Source organism: Gambusia affinis, linkage group LG14, assembly GCF_019740435.1.
Source record: "Gambusia affinis linkage group LG14, SWU_Gaff_1.0, whole genome shotgun sequence".
Lineage (NCBI taxonomy): Eukaryota > Metazoa > Chordata > Actinopteri > Cyprinodontiformes > Poeciliidae > Gambusia > Gambusia affinis.
Genome location: NC_057881.1, coordinates 15,335,115 through 15,354,592, shown reverse-complemented (window position 1 = coordinate 15,354,592; position 19,478 = coordinate 15,335,115). Strand labels below are relative to the sequence as shown.

The window sequence follows — 19,478 nt, the reverse complement described above, 5'->3', positions numbered from 1 at the left end:
ATTTAAGTTTAGTTTATTTAAAACGGGGGCGATGCACCTCTAGCTAGTTTCCATCAGTAGCCCCTGAGCAGGTGAGTTAACAAAACAGTGTAATATCATAAACCATACTTTGAAAGTCCACATATACACTATATGAAAAGGTCATGACATTACAACAATATAAACGGAACTAAATGTCAAGCTTCTGTTCCAAGATGCCAAGATCACAGTTTTTACTTTTCTGGTCCAAGCAAAAACAGATTACGGTAGCTTTGTCAATGTAGTCTTGAGTCCATAGACTTCTTGTGCTTTGAAATACCACACTAACACTTACATAAATACAAGTTTACTTGCACTAAATCTATGACTCTACAATAACATTTAAAGAGACTTTTCAAAATAAGTCAGGTTATGCAGATTTTTACTCACATATGAGGTTCATGAGATTGTATCAAATTGGTTTAATTCCTGTGACACAAAATGGAATTTTAGCACAACAGGACTGGATTGATAAAATCTTCGCATGGCACAACATTTTGTGAATAGTTATTGAAAATGTCAAAAAACTAATTTAAAAAAATTAAGGAATCCAGATCAACGAACAGAACATAAGCAACAGAAGAATCAACAGACAGACATGAGTTCACGCAGAACATCATTAATGGCAAGCACATTAATCACCAACCCAAGATCACACAAATTTAAGACTGCAAGGCGGTTATTACTTTCCTGTAAAACTAACTGAGCACAAAGATGAGATCCCAAGTTAACTTTGAATTCCTCTTTTCATAAAACAGGGCAGTTGCATGATGGGAAATGCTGAAAGGCAAAAGGCATGGAGGTTGTTATTCAGTAACCGCTTCTTCCTGTCTGGGATGGACCGTTGACCCGTCGCCAGTCTGTCACCCATTGCCTGCAATGTCCACCTCGCTGCAGTGACATTTCAACATGTCCATTCAAATCAGATAACACAAGTCAATGTGACCAATATAAGATGGAACACTGTTTTGATGGTTTTAGACTGTACCTGTTTAAATGAAGAGCTTCTCAGCACATTATAATTATCAGACAGGCAAATGTTTTTTTAAAATTTAGACTTGGTTTCCGTTCTGCCTCACTGGCTGCACTAGCAAGACCATGAGGGAATTTTTCCGGCCTCTTGAATTGACAGGAGACCCAGCAGGTTGCAAAAATGTCCTTTGACCTAATTTGACCTGATATTTATCCTTTACTTGTGGATACGTCTGGATCAGATATAAGATGTCTGTTCTCTCCGTCTGTAGAGCACTGCCAGCAGCTGTGCACCCAGGTCTCTTCATGTCTCTTCCTCACCTGTTTTTTTCACTTCTATGTGTATTCAGTTGACAATATTCTATCTTTAGACATTACAAACATAGAGAAAACGTTATGGAATCTGGATAAATATTATAAGGGCTGGCTGCTTAACTGGTCAACCAAATTGCACCAATAAACCAATGATGACTTATCTGGAATGTTATAGAAGACCTCAGAACTTTATCTCAATAATTTTGGTGTTTGGTGGGTCTTTGCTCCATTCCAGCAGTTCAGAAAAAAAAACAAAAAAAAAACAGCATGCAACAATCAGAGGACTTGCTGTGACATCATGATTTTGTGGTCATATTATATTGGGGAATGAAAAGTGGCAAACTCATGGAATGAAAAAAATCATCACAGGACTCGGGAGATTTATTTAGCAGATCTAAATAAATGATGTGCTAAAACGTTTAGCACATCAACAAATTCAATTGTTACAACAGAACTTCCAAGATCTTACAAAATGTATGAAATCTCCCAATTTTAATGATTATAACACTTTTATAGGATGTAACACCTATTGGCGTGTATTTGGAAATTTCAGCCAATGGTGTCCTTTCCCTTGATTTGTTGTTTTGGCTCAATTTATAATGACTGGATATTTCCGGTAAGCCCACAGGTAGAGTATGTGAAAACAACCTGTGTGACTAATTTTTGAGTTATTATTTTCCTATCTATTCAAACTTAGACATTTGTATCCAACTGATCTTATTGAAACACGCAAACATCCTTATTAAGTAAGCTGGCAGGAAAGATGTATTTGGAACGCTTCCATCAAATAAAAATAAAAGTAAAAGTTTATTTCTGAAAGCTTTCTGTCTTTTTAAACAAGTGATTTTTCGCAGTTTCTCAGGCTGAAGCCAGACACAACATTGGCTAGTTTGGAAACTTTGGGAGGAGCTGGCATGGTGATGACCCTCTTCAGATAGCAGCGACGCCTGCAACAGTGACAACAGGAAATATCGGTTCAGCGACAAAGTGGCAACATTAATGGATTTCTACCAGAATTTCAATAAAGCTGTTTGGATAAGAAACACTGTACCAGAATGCACGGTCAGAGAAGTTTTCATCAATGTAGGTGTAGAACAGGCAGTTGGGGTCCTCATCACATTTCGACTGACACTGCTCTGCCGTATCCATCTCCTCGAATCGAATGTCGGAGCCACGGAAATCCACACCTTCATAGCTCTGCTTGACCCACGCTGGTAGGAAAGACGTATTTGGTCAAATCTCCGCTATTAAAATAACATGCGAGTCTAGAATGGGCACAGTTATGGTAGCATTAGTAATTAACCAACTAAACTTGACGTAACTCGAAGAACTCCAACGTTTATTTCAGCTCTGGACTTTGCTTCAATACGTCTCTGCTAATGAGCAGAGAGCAGAAAGTGTGTTCTGTTTAGTGTTTGCGTTGATTCTTGCTACTTACTGTCATCAAGCTGACAGAAGTGTGCCGGTATGCCTGATGTGATTCCGTCTTTTGGTGTAGCTGTCAAGTTGTTGAGGTTGTTCTTCAAATAGCATTTGAAGTCATTGCTGCGGAATCGCAAAGATTTTAAAAGGTTTTAAACGTGCTACGTCACAGCTGGATCGACCAATCAGAACTGTTGTGATACATGAATCATTTACTACCTGCTGTAGGAGAAGTAGGTGCACTTTGGATGAGCCGAACACAGGACTTGACAGTGTTCAACGGAAACAGAATTCTCCTGCTCAAGGTCGCTTCCCGGGATGTCGGTGTTTGCAAAAAACTGGTTCTCACATGCTGCAAATGGCACAAAAAAAAATTAAAAATTCAACAACATGAAAATTATAAAACAATAAAACACCAGAGTTTTAGCTCTTGATATTTGTTTACGTGTGCCAAGTTCTTGAGTCTGTTGGGTTTTTTGGGCAAATCCAGATGTGACTCCAGCCTTTTTCTCCACAATAGGAGTCCTTGGGACACTCCAGCTAAACTTAAGGTGGCACTTGAATCTAGAAGCAAAGAAAACAGGCATTAAATGGCAGAGCCAAGATGTTCGGAGGCCCTGCTGCGTGATATCTTGCGAAGAGCATATTACAGGGATTTAAGTAATCATCAGAAACTTATCAACACAAAAACAAATGCTTAGCACGAGCAATGCAGGGCAGTGCACTGAGAGAGTCATTGTCTCCCGTTGACATGAGAAAATATGGACGCGACCTGGGTCATGGTACCGCAAATACCTCTAAACACAAGCAGTTCCAGTTAGTTGAAGAAAGTGGAGCTTTGTTTTTGTTTCAGATTCATTCAGCAGTTGACCACTCTGATGGAATTATCAAGATTATGTAGTATTTTCTTCTTTCAAATGTTAACTAAAACACAAAAGTTTGCACCTCTATACTCATCTCATTAATTCTCATTAGTGATGAATTTTAATGCTTTTGTGGACATTTGCTTGATTTGGTAAAAGCCTGTATTTAGCTATATAAAACTTAGTTTGCAGAAAGGTCATTCCAATTGTAATTAAATCATTGCAATATGGCAGCAAATGTTTACCACCAATCTATATTTAATGATTGTTGAATGAATATTCTACACAGAACAGCAGTTTGCTACCTGATTACAGCTAGCTTGTAATCTAGCTGATTACAAGCTAGATTTACAAATTTAGTAAAAACCCAAGTAAATTTCGTTTGTGTGGCATATTTGATATAATCAATTTGTACTTATTTTAGATTCTGCTCGTCTTCAAATTTGTCTCTGATTGGTCCAGAACTACTACTGATCTACTGCAGGTAGTGGCCAGTTAGCTTTGTTTACAACATGTCATCTGAACTTCACTTTAGAAATGTTAAACTAATGTTGAGCCCACATTTTCAAATAATCCACATCAATGTATGAGCATCAGTCACTGCCCTTCTTTTTAAACTTTAGCACGCCCTCTAGTGGTTGAGATTACATTAACAATTCTGATGCATGCCACACTTTGCTTATTGGGCAAAAACATTTTAAGTTCAAGTTTGTATATTTTTTTAATCATTGTTTCAGTCAGGTTTGCAACAGCAGATTTTTCATTGTTAACATTGCTGAGTGTTTTCTTTCACATCACTTTATCTCTACTGAAGATCTTGCACTCTACACCTTTAATGAGAAGATATTTAACTTTTACCTGAAGTTTTGGTCTGTGAATTCCCTTTTTATAAAAGTAAAGAACTGACACCCAGGATCCTGTGTGCAGACTCTCTGGCACTCCTGGTAGTCAGGCGTGAACAAGGCTCTGTAGTCTGCTCCAAGAAAGTCCACGTTCTGGAAGACCTGCGAAAAACAAGGCCCTGGCAGAAACCGGAGAATATTCAGGAAGCCATGGTTAGCATAGACAAGCCTCCCGGTGAAGTCCTCTCCTAATTTTGCTTAAAATCTTAATAAAATGTTGCTGTTTTTTTTTCTGCTCATGAAATAATAATTTGTAATTTTTCAGCGTGTGAGCCTACTTGGATCTGGATTGCAGGACTTGAGAGAAAAGCCAGAGGTGACGCCCAAAAGGGAAATTTGGGAAGATGGCTGCCCAGAGGAGCTGGATTTGAGGTTGCAGTGAAAGGGACTGAAGAGAATTGAAAAAAAAAAAAAAGGGGGTGGGGGGTTGCAGCATTATCATCGTTAATCATCATCAACTTTATTAAAGACACAAATATATTGAAAATAAAATACAATGCAAATAAAATAAAAATTATCATCAACTTTAGTAAAACCACAAGTATATATAAAATATTAAAATGTAAAGAAGTAATTTTAAAAAGATACTAATCACAAATGTAAATTACAGTTCTTGGCCAAGAAAACGCGGAAATATTCTGGACTTAAACATTAAATATCTTAAATATTAGTAATATTTAAATAAAGTTGCAGATAAAACAGATAAGCATTTGTACAATAGAAAAGTTAAGTTAAGTCTTTTTTTCCCCTAACATCTTTAAATACGTTTATATTTTTTCCTCTGAATTTCATAATTTTTAAAATTCCATTTATTATATTATTTTATATTTTAACTATATTAATCCAATTATGTATTTATTTTTGACTTCTTCTTTCTTCTCTGGGGCAATTCTCATTGGAATTCTTCCTCTCTTGAACTATTATTTCAGTTAGTGTGTGTCTTACCTGTTGTCACGGTCGGGCCTGCTGAAGGTGAAGAAGAGGCAGGCGGGGTGCTGAGTGCACAGCTGCTGACAGTGCTCCACGGTAGGAGAAAAGAGAGACGTTATGTCTGATCCGGAAAAATCCACGTTCTCCTGAAGTCCATTAGGGCACGCTGAAGGAAAGAGAAGACCAAAGGTTTACATATGATAAATAATGGCATAGACATTCTGGAAATAACTAGTCATTTTAGTGTGCTACCTTTACTGAAGGAAAAGCTGCTAGCCACCAGAAGGCCCACCAGAATCGAACAGCTTCCCATCTTCTTCTGCGGATACAGGGCTTAGCTCCCTCTGCTTTTGAAAGAACTGGTTCTGCAATACCAAGTCAAAGGACAAGTTTACAAAGAAGTCAAAGAACAAGTTAGCTCACAGCCTGTTTATACAGTCGGATTGTGTCACATTTTAGACAGTCTGTGTGCATTTCGAAACTTTTAGTTTTCCTGCATGTCAAGGTCCTTTTTTCAGCATGCAGAAAAAGATGCAGTAGAATTTTGTTAAAATTGAAATATAACACATTACTTTACAATTATGCACTACTTTGTCTTGACTTACTCATGCTAAAAATCCCCCCCAAAATGCAGTAAAGGTTACAGCAACATTAAAGTCCAAATGGATTGTAAATCTAAGCTGCTGTTTACGTGATCTTTTGACACCAAGATGTATCTTTTTGTTGCAATGAAGTGCATCACAAACAAACTTCAGCTTCAATTCACAGACAAACCTTTCAGTTTTTAAAACCGTCAACAAAGAAAGGTCATGAATCATAAATAAAACTTAAAGACTGATCCCAGCCAACGTCATTTTGCACTTTCTGAAGGTTTTATTATACTTTTAAATCCATGAATCCAGAACTTTATTAATAATAAATCAATATCCTCCATCTTTCAGGCTCTTAAATTACTCGGTTTTGTAACGAAACCTCTTCCGCCATGCCTTTTTATGGATTCTTCTTTTTGTGTGCTTTTAAACTACGTCTTTCATAATGAAAAGTTAAAAAAAATGTAAAAAGTATATGATTAATATGGAGTTTTCAACCTTCTCTCCAACGCTACTTTCTCTGCAAAAGACCAGAGTGTCCTACAGGGGGCGACATCTGCTCAATGGACCTAGAATCAGTGCCTTGAGAAAACCGTGATTCCTCCCTCAGCATTGCAACTTTTTTGGCTGGGTTCAGCTGTTATGTAATGATAAGCTTGTTTTCGGGAAATGGAGCATGTAATCATAAGCATTACACAGTCACATCTTCTTGTATCAAACATAGCCATGTTACAACCTCAAACTGCTGCATTTTTTTCAATTAAAGAAGTATACGGACAAACCTCTCACTTGAATCTTCTAAGCTGTTACATAACAATCAGTTTTCTGGAAATAGAGCCAGGCCCCATGTAAATGATTAACTTCTTCATGTTTTCATTGATGGACGAACGCAGCCTTATCTTCTGGTGGCAATCCTGCATAGGGTGATGATGTTTACTCATTTACTGATTTCATTGCCAGCCACCGTTTTTTTTTGCTCTAGACTGAATCTAGTTCAGTTAAAACTTGTGTCAAAAATAAATCCTCCGATTAATAATTTACAGGGGATTTCAAACAGTGTACAAACCATAGTAACAAAGTAAAACAATAATAAATGATTCTCACTTGAAATGGAGCTTATCTACAGCTTTCAGGATTGCTTGACAGAATTTGATCCGCCAAACGCAAACACATTCTCCAAATGTGTCAGATTCTAATGGCAGCACGTGGTCCTCAGTTCTCTTCATCAGATTTAGAGCTGGACTCTTGTTAGGCCTCTCCAAATCTTAAATTTTCTTCATGTGAAGTCATTGTTTTGTTTATTTGAAAGCATACTAGCAGTATCCTTACTGTGAGTCTTTCTCGTAGGTAACTGGGGGCTTTCACTTAACACTATTTAGTTTTATGTGTTTTCCATGCACAAAGGGCCATTTTATAGCACAATGAAGTAACTATGTTAAATTCCGTTGTTAGGAAAAAATACTATATGTATCAAATGTGATGTAAAGGAAAACGTTTAGTTTAACGCCTTGAAATTGGGCCTGTGTCGCTTTAAAAACTCCTAATCTTTCTGAAACTCCGCCTTCAGGAAGTCATCACATCATGGCTCCTCTGTTAACGCTTTAACGTTTCTGACTAGCATTTCACTGAGAAGCAGCTCCTATAATGAGCAGTTCCACCAGATGTTTGCTAATTGCTGCTGGCTAGTCTGAAGGAGCAGGGTGGAGCAGCCGTGGGCCGGGGCTGCTCTTCCTCTTCAAAAACCTGGCAATAAATGGATATATCTCATTCATAAATTGACCTGGAGAAAAGCTAATGCGAGTGTCACAATAAGAATGATAAAACGAAGACGAACTAATTTCATTTCTATTTATTTTGTTGGTCACAGCACCAAACACACACATCTTTATAGGAAATTACATACAAATGGTATCAGGTAAGCACCTAAAAGTGAAAGAAAAGTGTTTGTCTGGTTTTTGTTTAACATGTAAACCTCTACAGTAGTGCAGCAGAAGATGTAGCTTCATAGTAAGTGGAAAGGGAACATTGTTTCCAGCTCAAAGGTCCTTCAGTGCATCCGTTCCTGGACTGTCCTTCCAGTTGGAAGGCCAGGTGTTCTTGACGCTGGGTCTGTCCTTCACAGTGTTCTGGTAAGCTGCCAGTTTAGGGAAGTGCTCCTCATTCAAGCTGCAGATAATTTAAAACGAAAAAGAATTTAATGTCACCGTTTCCTTCAGCTCACTTTTCTTTCATTCAGTTTGAAGCGATTTGGAATAATTTCGCCTGCTTACCCAAAGCGGAAGAGGAAAGCGATCACTGGGAAGATGATGACATCAGCCAGAGAAAAGCTCTTTCCTGCAAGGTATGGACCCGTTGCCTAGAAGAACATAAAGCAACATGTTTTTAATTGTATGCCTTTACATCACTTATGTCCCAACAGTCAGAAATGAGGACTAACACCACATTAAGTGTCCTGAGACAAGCAACAACAGAGTCAAACAAAGAGTCCACGGAATTCCTCATGCTCTTTTTTGCACGAGTTTCTAATAAGGCATTCCAGTCTTAACAGTACCAAAGGAAAAACAAAAAGTAAAAAGTAAAAACAAATGCCAAACCAAAAGATTTTTGCAGGGTATCTTGCTGACCTGCAGGTACCCCTCCCAGATTTTGATCTCCTCCTTCAGTCCCTCGGCGTTCCTCTTCTTGGCGGAGTCGTGCCTCTCGTTCTCGGGGACGAAGCGGTCGTAGAAGAGGGATTGTTCTGATGGGAGAAAAACATGCAATCAGCAAGAGCGACTTCCCGGTGTGGCAAACATCAACCCCCATGATTGCTGCCATTTCCTTGTGTGCAACATAGATCGGGATCGGTCAGGAGTGTCACGCAAGGAGACAAGAAAAAGGCATGCCGTGCACCTCCTTGTCACTTATCTGTTATTTCCTTGCCCTGTGAAATGGGGTCAAATATCTTGTGGCTTTGTCTGTGCACGCCAGCTATCATGTGATCCTCTGTGGGATTAACATTAAGATTTTGACATGACCTCATTTGCTCTTTTAGCTCGCACAAGGTGTGTGTTTTGTTTTGAACAAATCGGGACCTCATGAGGAAGGAGGGAACATCTGATGTAACACCACTCCCTCCTGGGGAGGCCCACTGAAGACATGACAACTCTCAGAGGGTTTTAAGGTTGCAAACATGGTGCTTGACGTTGCCAGGTGCAACATGGTGCAAAAGTTCCACAAGGTGGACCTCAGGGTATCGGGGTAAGGTGTTTATCCTTATCCTTAAATGTGCAATAAAAGTGAAATACTTTAAATTCCTGGCGTGTCTAGGCAAGCTTACTTATTTTGTCAAAGAGTGTTAGCCCCTCAAACATGCGCTGGTACATCAGTGCAACTTCTGCTTTGTTTTCGGGCGTCAGCTTGTTTCCTTGGTTCTTGAACTGCTCCTATTGTCGGAGACAGAAGGAGAAAAAAAGAGCATAAATTATGAGCAACAAGTTATAAGGGAGGCTCTAGTTTCAGCTCCCTCTGTGGTGTAAGGTTTCTCTTTGTCTGCAACATAGCGCTGAATGCAAAGGGGAAAAGCGTCCCTCCCCCCTTATTTCCTCCTGTTAACTCTTTGGAGGCACATGGCTGCATAAAACTTTCAATAGGTTCTCACCTCCAGGTACAGGCAAGCACCGTAGGACTCGTTCAGGACAATGTTTCCATGTTTGAAGGCAGGAAGCTTCAAGACAGAGAGCATAATGTTTAAAATCAAATAACTTTCTGCAGACCAGCACTCCATGTATTAGTGAGTGCGTCAAAGAATGTGTTTTTTTATTTTTTTACAATTTCTGTGTCGCAGAATTGAATGACATGAACCTACCTGACCCCTGGGATTGATGGCGAGCACTTCCTTCCCCTTGTGTTCCCCCTTTTCAAAGGACAGCTGTTTGCTGTTGTAGCCCTGCAGGCCCTTCTCCTCCAGGGCGATCATGACCCTCCAGCAGGGAGGAGAGCCGGAGCCCCACATCAGAGTCATGTCCTTGGCCATTGTCGCAGGATCCGAGGTTGTTTCCCAGCAGCGAGACGAGGGAGAGAGTGAGGAGTAAGGAGCGAGGAGTGAGTCTGGAAGTCTCCCCACGCCTGTTTTTATAATAACCTCCAGCCTTCCACAACCGGATTGGTGGACCTGAGTCCCAACCCATGTTTGTGATATCACCAAAGATAAGTGACTCTAGGCAGTTAAGATAATCAACAATTCGTTTAAACATGTTGAACTGCTTCACTTTGCGACCCTAAACAACCGGGTACTGCAGCCAAAGTCCATTTTCATTTCATTTTTACTATGTGTGAGAATGTGTGTAATTGCTCCAGTTGATTGTACCGAGGTTGCTTCTGACATGCAAGGAGGAGGGGAATTCTCTTGGTTTGAGCTGCAGATCTTTATTTCTTCTGATTAACCCTTATGGTAAAAAGAAAAGAAAAAAAAAAGCAATAGATAAACAAGTAAAATTGCATGCATGGACTGCATGCTAACAAAAACTTGCAGAAACAATAATGGCTGGATTTTATTTTTTAGGTTTTTGTCCCAGGGTGCAGTTGCTTTTCCTGCTGCCAGGGCGTATCCTCCTGAAACAAGACTGGACTACTTACTAGGGTTTTGAAAACTCATTGTGACTCAGCACTTCTCATTCACCCCTGGACAAACCAAATAGAAGGAAGCTGGCCGAGGCCACAATCACATTCCTCCTGCGTGCTACTGCAACAAAACAAAGCAGTTAGATTCTATCATGTAAAAATGTTGTGACAGTCTGCATACTTTTTAGTGGGGTAAAATCAAACACATTTTTAGTAGTAGAAGTTATGTAGGTGTAAAAAAGTTAAAAGATAGTGAATTCATGAGCAGTATCCCAACCAATTTCTAAAACTTTTACAACAACAGAGACGTCTTCATATTTCTAGAAAACTCTCGCCAAATGAAATGAAAACAAACAGCTGCTTGTTTCGCCCTCTAGTTACAAGCAACAGAAAACGAGTGACGATTCTCGAAATGTGACTTCCTGGAAAGATAGGAAAAAAAAGGCAAAATCACAAGGAAAACCTGATTTATGAGGAATTATTTCGTTGGGGCATTCTTCCCCTCTCCCATCTCGCATTTCTTCTCTCTCTCTCATCACTAAAGAGATAAATATTGTATCTGTACCTTCATCACTATGCTGGCTCTGCCTAACAAGCCCTCTTGAGTATTTTGCTGTGCAGGGATGACAAGGCTCTTTCCTCTTTGTTTTTTTCATTTTCGCTTGTACAACAAAGCAATAACATTTTGGTCTTGCGCGAACACACCCCGTCAAGGTGAGCAGGTTGAAGCATATGTGGGTCTATTGTGAAAGCTGCAGACAAAGGGAAACAGAATGGCTTCTTTCCCCCAACCTTTTGTAAAGTTAATCTATCATTCATTCTCCATGTTTGTTAACTGCAAGTTTGATTAATTGACATGTCATTGATGGCTTTTATCGTTCTTTGTGCAAAGGGCAGCCATAAACAGGAATAGACTGTTTTGTGCGCCTCCCTGTATATACAGAGGATGAATGGATGGATGAGTAGAGTTCATAATGTTCTCCTGTGCACACAGGAGTTTAGTGTTACAAACTTTAACCACTGAGCTATGAGTGTTTATCAAAGTTTTAGATTAAATTTTTGTTTTATTAATGAGGCTTTTATTTTGGAGCATCACCAAGGCAGAGAGAGGCCCTCAACAGCAATTGTCTGCATTTAATAATGTGTTTCCACTTTATTAGTTAGCTAATGTTCAATTATATTAATTTTCTTTTTCCTGGTAAATCACATCTGTTTCTCGCCCAAATTACAACAAAACTGATTTTAATTTTCCTTCTTTTAGAGACTTTTCGAGGCAAAACAGCGCAGTATTATAGAAAAATGAGCTCTGTGTGTGTGTGGTGTGAAAAATGTTCACCTAATAAAAACAACCAGACAGAGATGGCTACAATACTGTGGCACAGTAGTTGCATGGACCTCTAATATGAAGTGTTCTTCTGGCACTGAATTGTTGGCCTCAGAGTAAGAATGCTGGTCAGAACTGGAGCAGAAAATGCACACCACAGAGCAATTTTAATTTGTCCCATCGAGCACCACTCTTATTTCTCCTCTCAAAATAGATTCTAGTATGTCATGTTATTCTTTGGCTTCGTTTGACTGTTTATTCATTAAAAAAAAATCTATTTCATTAAATCTTGTCATCCTGTTGAAAAAAAAAATCAGCATAACTATCATGAGTTAGCTGCTCTGCCTATCTGAACGGAAAGGTTGTAAAAAAAAAAAATTGACCCGTGCTCTTTAAGTTGTAAAATGCAAAAAGATAAAATATTACTTAGATGTAATTAGAGTAGATAGGCTCAATTCTAACCCTAATAAACTAACTATTAATAGCCCCACAGTTAACTTTCAAACTATGAAGGTTTTCTTTTGTTTGTGTACAAAGTAATAAAGACTAAAAATATTTCCTTGAGATATGTCTCGGTGTGCGGACAGCTGGAAAACATGCCATCGAAGCCAGTTACATTTTTTTATAGTGATCCTGAATAGATTGTAGCAAATGCCATGCAAAAAGACTCAATTGTGCAAAGTCATGACAACACATGAGATTTGCGCAGGTCAATCTGGTTTTCTGCACAAACATTCAAATGATGAAGCACGGAAGCCATGCTGTCTAGAACGACACCCACTCTGCAACCTGTCCGACCAGAAATGTGATAGTTTCTCACACGCGACAGTCGCTGGGAGCTCCTTCCTGCACTCCTGCTTTTTTTTTTTTTATTGTTTGTTTGTTTGATTTTTTTGCCACTGTGTGGACCAGCTTACCAATTTGATTGTTTGGCAAATATTAAATTTAGTGTTATGACTTAAAATCACATCATCTTTGCAAATATAGATTCTTACAGAGAGAGAAAAAAAGAGATTTCTGATTTTAGTTTTTAGGAGGCAAGTAAAAACTCAAAGAATACTGTCTGACACAACAAGCACCGCACTCCGAGTACACCAAAACAAACGTCTATTGTCAAATCAGTCAATGACAAAAGAAAACAGCCACTGACATCAACATATATCAGGATTGACTACAAATTATTCTAATAACTAAAATAGATTAGATGAATAGGATTTAATTGACTCTGCTGTTTCTAAACATGAGTTTGACAAAACCTTTGTGACAATATTTAAAAACAATTTACTGTTTTTAAATATGACTGTCTGAGTGACAAGGCTGCCACAGTTTGAACAACAGATGTCAGTAGTGAGAAATGAATGAACCACCAAGTAATGAACCTTCGGGCAAAGCAATGGGCTGGGAAGCTTCACTGCTTCATCAGGCTTCATTTGGCCATCACTACTAGCTAGCTACATATCTACCTCCTAGCAAGCATTGTAATTACCTAGCTTTATATCTAGCTCTGTTAGTCTTTGTGCTTGTATTAATCCTATAACAAAAATACAAATTGTGATTTACCACCAATCATCCGTTTTAGAATGCAGACCGTCTTCAAAAAATGTTCTATCATGTCTGCATCTGCTGTCTAAAAGGCATTTTTGCTGTTATCCTCCAAAAACTACATGACCTGCAGCCCAATAGAATCTGTGGTAATGATAACTTTGGTTGGATTATTTCAGATTTATTTGAAAGAAATCCAAACAGCACACTCATTGGATTAAATATTTCTGAAGCAGCTGTGTGTGTATATATATATATATATATATATATATATATATATATATATATATATATATATATATATATATATATATATATATATATATATATATATATATATATATATATATATATATATATATATATATATATATATATATATATATATATATAAAACCTTGAGGTTTATTGATGCGCATCTACTGTAGTCACTGCCTTTACTGTAATTTTGAAAAGTTGTAGAGTTGAAAGGAATTGAATTCAAATGATTAAAATGTAATCAAAACAGTTTTGTGATCCATATTACAATTAAAATTAATGTATTATGTGTCTTAACCTTTGTTCACTCCAGTTCTAGTTTGTATTTGTAGATCAACAAGTTTTACAGTTTTTGTGGCGCATTTGACTGTGGAACCATTGATGCCCAGAAACGGTTTACCCTCGGAGTCTTTTACAGTAACCCCACAACTTCTCTAGCCAAGATGGCGGCTTCCACAATTGAGACATGCCATGTAGCATGCAGCGCAAATAGGACTCCAAATGTTGTTTCTTGGGGCCGGGGAGGGACAGTGGCTTTCGGCACATGTAATTCAGTGGCCTTGTACAAACCCCAGGTGATAAAATCTGTAAAACATGTTTTTAGTTGTTTTCTCGCTGCTGAGTGCTGATGCTAACGTTATTCGTGTGGAGTGTTTGTTTAAAAGGCTGAAAAAACATTTGCGGTAACATTAATTGAACGAATTTCAGGAAAGAAGAGTTGTCGCTTTGTTGAATGGACACAAAGGGAGAGTAAACGCGGTCAAGTGGGTTCACAAGAAAGACAATGGTGAGTATGGAGAAGTTTTTAAAAATATATATTTTATTATTATGATTGTTAAGCACATTGAACATTTGTACCAAACCGTGAGGTGTGTGAAGAGTGTGGGGAAGTAAAGTTAGCATGCAAACTCAGTACAGAAACATTACTTGAAAAATTTAACCAAATATGATAGCAATGTGTCACTACTTGTTAGTCATGATTTAATGGCCAGGATAATCTTCAGTGCATTAGCAATGATTAATTGACAGTTATTAATTCTTTATCAGCATGTCTTTTTACTACTCCATTATCTAACTGAAATTTACTAGTTTGTGTGAAAATCTATTTCTAGGAAAGCTCTCTCCGGTCCAACTTTGTGTGTAATTCCTAGGTAGTGATAACCATAATAACATCAGGTTTACACTATTGCACAATAAATAAATAAATAAATTAAATAAAACCTATAACTAGAGTTTCACTAACAAGAAAACCAAATCAAATACATCAAAAAGGGGTGAATATTAAACATTTTCTGTTACAGTAAATTCATTTTGGTGCAGCTAGCAATATATTTGATTGTTTTGGTAGGTTACGCCACCTGCTGTTTCAAATGTATAACGGCATGTGGCCACATCTCCGCATCAGTTTCCACATCAATATTTCTAAAAGTGACGCTTTTCAAATGTTCGCTTCTCTTGATTAATTTCTTACATATCAAATCATCTTCTGTGTGGTGTGATGACTACTAGAAAGTCAACAACAGAGGCTGCAAAAATTTACAAAAATAACTTATTGCATGCCATTATACCTTGGTCGTTTTATTTCAAATTATATTGATATTTAACACACTTTTTAAGGCATATAAAATCTTCTATAAGGCATATACACTTTTCTATTTTTGGAAAATAGACAAGTTTAACAAAGAATGGCCTGCACTAAGAATAAAAAAAAAAAAAAAAATCTGTGTTGGTATACCATGAGGGAATCAAAGTTGTTTGTAAATGATCTTAAAGGTATTCCTTGATTGATGAACAGCTGTCAATGTAAGGTCATTGTTGATGTCTTTCTTTGTTGATGTTGTGCCAGAACATACATGAATACCAACAAACTGCCAGAGCATCTTCTTTATGTGGATACTCACACTTCCTGGTGATTACTTAATCAATGCATTTATTTAGCTATCATATATTTGCCAAATTGCTATTGAGTTTATTAGGGAACGACTTACTTGTTGAAGTTTTTTATTATTGTTTTTTTTTTTTTTTGTTGTAATTTTAGCTACAGTTGAAAATAGGCAGAAGCAAAACTGTATCCCCTGACTAAAGTGACTGTGAAACACAATACACCAAGTTTTACAACGAGTTCAGCAGTTTTATTTTGAAAGCAATAACTCGATCACACATTGGAGTTGTTTTTAATTCAACTGAGTGACATTTTATACAAGTCACAAAGACAGTAAAACACTCTTTCGCTCCCTGTTTCAGATGGTTTACATTTAGGTTTTATCTACTTTAGAGGTTGATTTTTTTTTTCTAAGGTTCTGTTTTTTTATTTTTTTTATTTTACATTTCAAATAAAGTTAATTTTCTTTTCACCATAGTTGAGAATATTTTACCCACTTTGCTACTTCCTTGCGGAACATTTAATTATGTTTGTATTAATGTGTTTCTACAATTTAGGTCCTCTCACTGACCTCACCATATATTATCATTTAGATTTAAGAAGTCCTCTTTGCTGTCATAATGTCATGTATGACAGCAAAGAGGAATTTATTTAAATTTATTTGAATTTATTTATTTATTCATTTATTTGTTGTTTTTTTGTAAGGTGACCCTGTGTTTTCCAAAAGGGCTTTCTAAAAATGTTTTATGTTCAAGGCTCTGAACTTTTCATTGAACCAATTTGTCGGTAACAAGTTGTAAGTTAATTGTGTTGTGTTGATTTTATTGTCACAGGATCAGAGTGTCATGTCGTCTCAGGAGGTTCAGACAATCGGATCATCCTCTGGGAAGCTCAACCTGGGAAGGTAAACTGCCTACATTTCAACTTTTCTGGGTCTTAGATGTCTTCAGCTTCAGCTGATTAGAAAAAAATATATATTCTGTGTTTATCTGAGTGTTGTGTTGTGAAAATGATATTTTTATGGTACACGTTGTAATTTGAGTGATGAAAAATAGAAGCCTTGAATACAAATGTTTTGTGTAATGCCATAGTTTGTCCAGTCGGTGGAGTGTAAGGGCCACACTGGTCCTGTCAATGCCGTGGATGCCGTCTACCTGGAGGACTCTAAGATCCTCATTGCCTCTTCTTCATCTGACTCCACAGTGAGATTATGGCTCTGCAGTGACAACAAAGAAGGTAATTAACAAGTAAAACATACATGGAAAGCATTTGGAAATTATTTATCACCATTTCTAAAAAAAAAATGGAAGTTAACAGTGATGTGTGTATTTTTGTGAGCCTCACTACTTTTTTTGTTCACATCTGTATTTCACTACTTAAAAGAAAGTGGAGGAATAACCGTTTCTCGTAAGGGGGCATTATCTGTTATTTTTCTCAAGTGTGCTGTTATGAAACCTCTCCTGAGGAAAACAACTCAGCTCCATCGGTAATCAATGTTTATAGACCAGTTTTTAACTTCCACTTTTCGTGATAAAAGGCTTGGAATTGTTTCAAATGATAATTCACTTTACAGTATTGAATTACAAACCAGATTTGCCTCCAAGCAGAATCATTGAAGAGAAATGTCTCCAGATAAAATCATCAAACACCACAGAGTCAGCAGCCACTCATAAAGAGCTCCTAGCTCCTATTTCAGTTCTGTTTGAGCTTATTGCTGCGTTCGACACTTTCTAATTTGATGGCTTCATACTTCAACAGCTTCAACAGGTTATGTTTTTAACTGCTTTTTATCTTACCTTGGATAAGAGTTTCCATGTTTCAGCTGGTAGTTTGTAGTCTGCAGAGGGATAACGCTAAGATTGCAATTTGGGTAATTTTTTGTTAGTTTTTTGTTACTGTTACTCTGAGCCATGTTTTCTATTCTCTATTGGTGTTACTACAGAAATTTATCTTAACTCTCATAGGTTTACAGTGGCTGATAGAATTACTGTTATTCTAGGGGAAGGTGTGTTTCAGGATTTAAAGTAAATTCATCCTTTGAATGGGGAAGCATAAATGATACTCATTTGATGCCCACTATCTTTGGACAATACTCCCTGCTTTAAATTTGGTACTGTTTCTGGATTCAAAACTCCACCGAAAATGTTAGTATCACAACAGGTAGTGGGTCAGTTATTGCAATAGTTTCTTTCTTTGTTGTGCTCTAATTTCTCAGTTAATGTACTCTTCTCCTTACCCATATCTTCAACATGATTCATATTAGGCTTGAGCCAGCTAACCAGCCGTGAGCAGCAACAGGTGGAGTAGGGGAATGTTAAACCATAGAAATGTTGTGATGGAAAATTTTAATCAGTTTGAACTGTAGCTGTTTTTTTTTTTATCTCTACCTTTTTAATATTAAGCAGACCATGAAGAGTTTATTTATGGTTTATTTGAATTGCAACACTGTAAGATGCTATTAATGATATTTTGTGTTTGGTTTGTAGCTCATTGTTCTCTCTGTACCTTATGACTAAAGTAGATATCAGTTTCACTATGTACAAAATATTCTTCTGGTCTGAAATGATTCAGTTTGTTATTAAGCGTGTCATTTAAATGTTTTTCCTTCTTTATAAAATATTGATTGAACAAATATTCTATGGTAGATTTTATTTCAGTGGTCAGTTGATGTTACGGGGTCTAACTCGAATATAAAATTCCAGTGATTCCTATGTGGTTTTGACAGACATATGTTTTGACACCTTGGTGTCAGTGGAGCTTCAAGTTATCGCCTTCATCTGCTTTTCCTCTTTTCAAGTTGTCTGGGATTTGAGTTTCCTTTTCCTGAGTGTTTTTTTTTTTTTTGCCTGCCTGTCACTGCAATAAGACACAAGTGAAGCTTTACCGTCTTTAGAGGTATCTCTGAAAACTGGAAATAAGTTTAGCTTGAATTTCTTTCTCCAATGTAAATATTACATTATTTAGTTTGCTCTTCTTATGCATAAGGTGAAAACATACTTAAAATAGACATTAGAAGTCTTTTTGAGTCCTACAATCCATTTGTTTATAATTGTGTGACTGTGTTGCTGCAGCACATCTGAAAATGTTTCCATGTGGATGTCTCCTCAGTTGAGTGCCTCCATAATGTATCATTTGGGAGCAGTTTCATGATGGATGTCTGTCTAGCTCTGTTGCCAGGCACTGGAGGTAAGCACAAGCTGCTCTTTCAACATCCTTTAAGTTGCACACACATTTTTCCTTTTACATCATTCTTCCACTGCCTCTGTATATTAAAACTGATATTCTGATATTAAGCCCGTGGTTTGTGTGTTTTGTCTTTATGTGCATTTCCAGTTCCCATTCTGGCCTGCGGGGGTGATGACTCTAAGGTGCATCTGTACGTGCAGGAGAGTGGTCAGGTAAGCTAGCCTTACTCCTCCCTCAGGGGTAGGTTGTTCATGAATCCTAATTGTTTAATCTGAGCTTCTGAGGCTTGAAGGCAACTACTGACTCTGTGCAATGGCTCCCTTGCAGCTGCAGAAAGCCATGTCACTGCAAGGGCATGAAGACTGGGTTCGTGGAGTGAAGTGGGCATGTACCGGTGTGTATGTCTGTTAAGATGCAATCAGCACACTGTAAGCTTGAAAGCCAGTTTCTGTTGCCTCATTGTCAGATTCAAGGAAAGAAGGATTACATGTGTTTATATGCTTTTGAAGTATTCATTCTGACCGGTAAAATACAGGAAAAACATCTGTCGCTTTAACTAACAAGCTTAAGACATCAGAAACGTCTAGTTCTGCACTTGCAATTTAACCTTTAGCCTTGCCTTTATTAGTTGCAATCCTTGATGAAGAATTGTAATAATTGGATTTATTATTT

The 19,478-nt window shown here is 37.5% G+C and overlaps 3 protein-coding genes across 3 annotated transcripts in view; 1 reads left to right on the top strand and 2 right to left on the bottom strand.

Moving 5' to 3' along the window:
- Positions 1-1,668: 1,668 nt before the first annotated feature.
- On the bottom strand, positions 1,669-5,835 carry LOC122843703 (coagulation factor XI-like). The gene is made up of 9 exons (XM_044138693.1): positions 5,675-5,835; positions 5,438-5,588; positions 4,771-4,880; positions 4,449-4,611; positions 3,173-3,291; positions 2,947-3,079; positions 2,744-2,850; positions 2,357-2,516; positions 1,669-2,252 (listed from the first exon to the last, which is right to left on the bottom strand). Exons 1-9 carry the CDS (start codon positions 5,733-5,735, stop codon positions 2,138-2,140), a joined length of 1,119 nt encoding a protein of 372 aa, XP_043994628.1. The 5' UTR covers positions 5,736-5,835; the 3' UTR covers positions 1,669-2,137.
- Positions 5,836-7,846: 2,011 nt separating this feature from the next.
- On the bottom strand, positions 7,847-12,246 carry LOC122843702 (glutathione S-transferase A-like). Its single transcript, XM_044138692.1, has 6 exons — positions 9,860-12,246; positions 9,653-9,718; positions 9,332-9,437; positions 8,637-8,752; positions 8,283-8,368; positions 7,847-8,178 (listed from the first exon to the last, which is right to left on the bottom strand). The coding sequence occupies exons 1-6, from the start codon at positions 10,025-10,027 to the stop codon at positions 8,049-8,051; spliced, it is 672 nt and encodes a 223-aa protein (XP_043994627.1). The 5' UTR covers positions 10,028-12,246; the 3' UTR covers positions 7,847-8,048.
- Positions 12,247-13,983: 1,737 nt separating this feature from the next.
- Positions 13,984-19,478, top strand: part of elp2 (elongator acetyltransferase complex subunit 2) — a 29,028-nt gene continuing 23,533 nt past the window's right edge. The window contains exons 1-7 of the mRNA XM_044138690.1: positions 13,984-14,313; positions 14,447-14,525; positions 16,454-16,524; positions 16,712-16,856; positions 18,729-18,806; positions 18,954-19,018; positions 19,134-19,200. Of these exons, the coding sequence (XP_043994625.1) occupies positions 14,182-14,313; positions 14,447-14,525; positions 16,454-16,524; positions 16,712-16,856; positions 18,729-18,806; positions 18,954-19,018; positions 19,134-19,200 (637 nt within the window). The 5' untranslated portion in view covers positions 13,984-14,181. The remainder of the gene's footprint in view (positions 14,314-14,446; positions 14,526-16,453; positions 16,525-16,711; positions 16,857-18,728; positions 18,807-18,953; positions 19,019-19,133; positions 19,201-19,478) is intronic.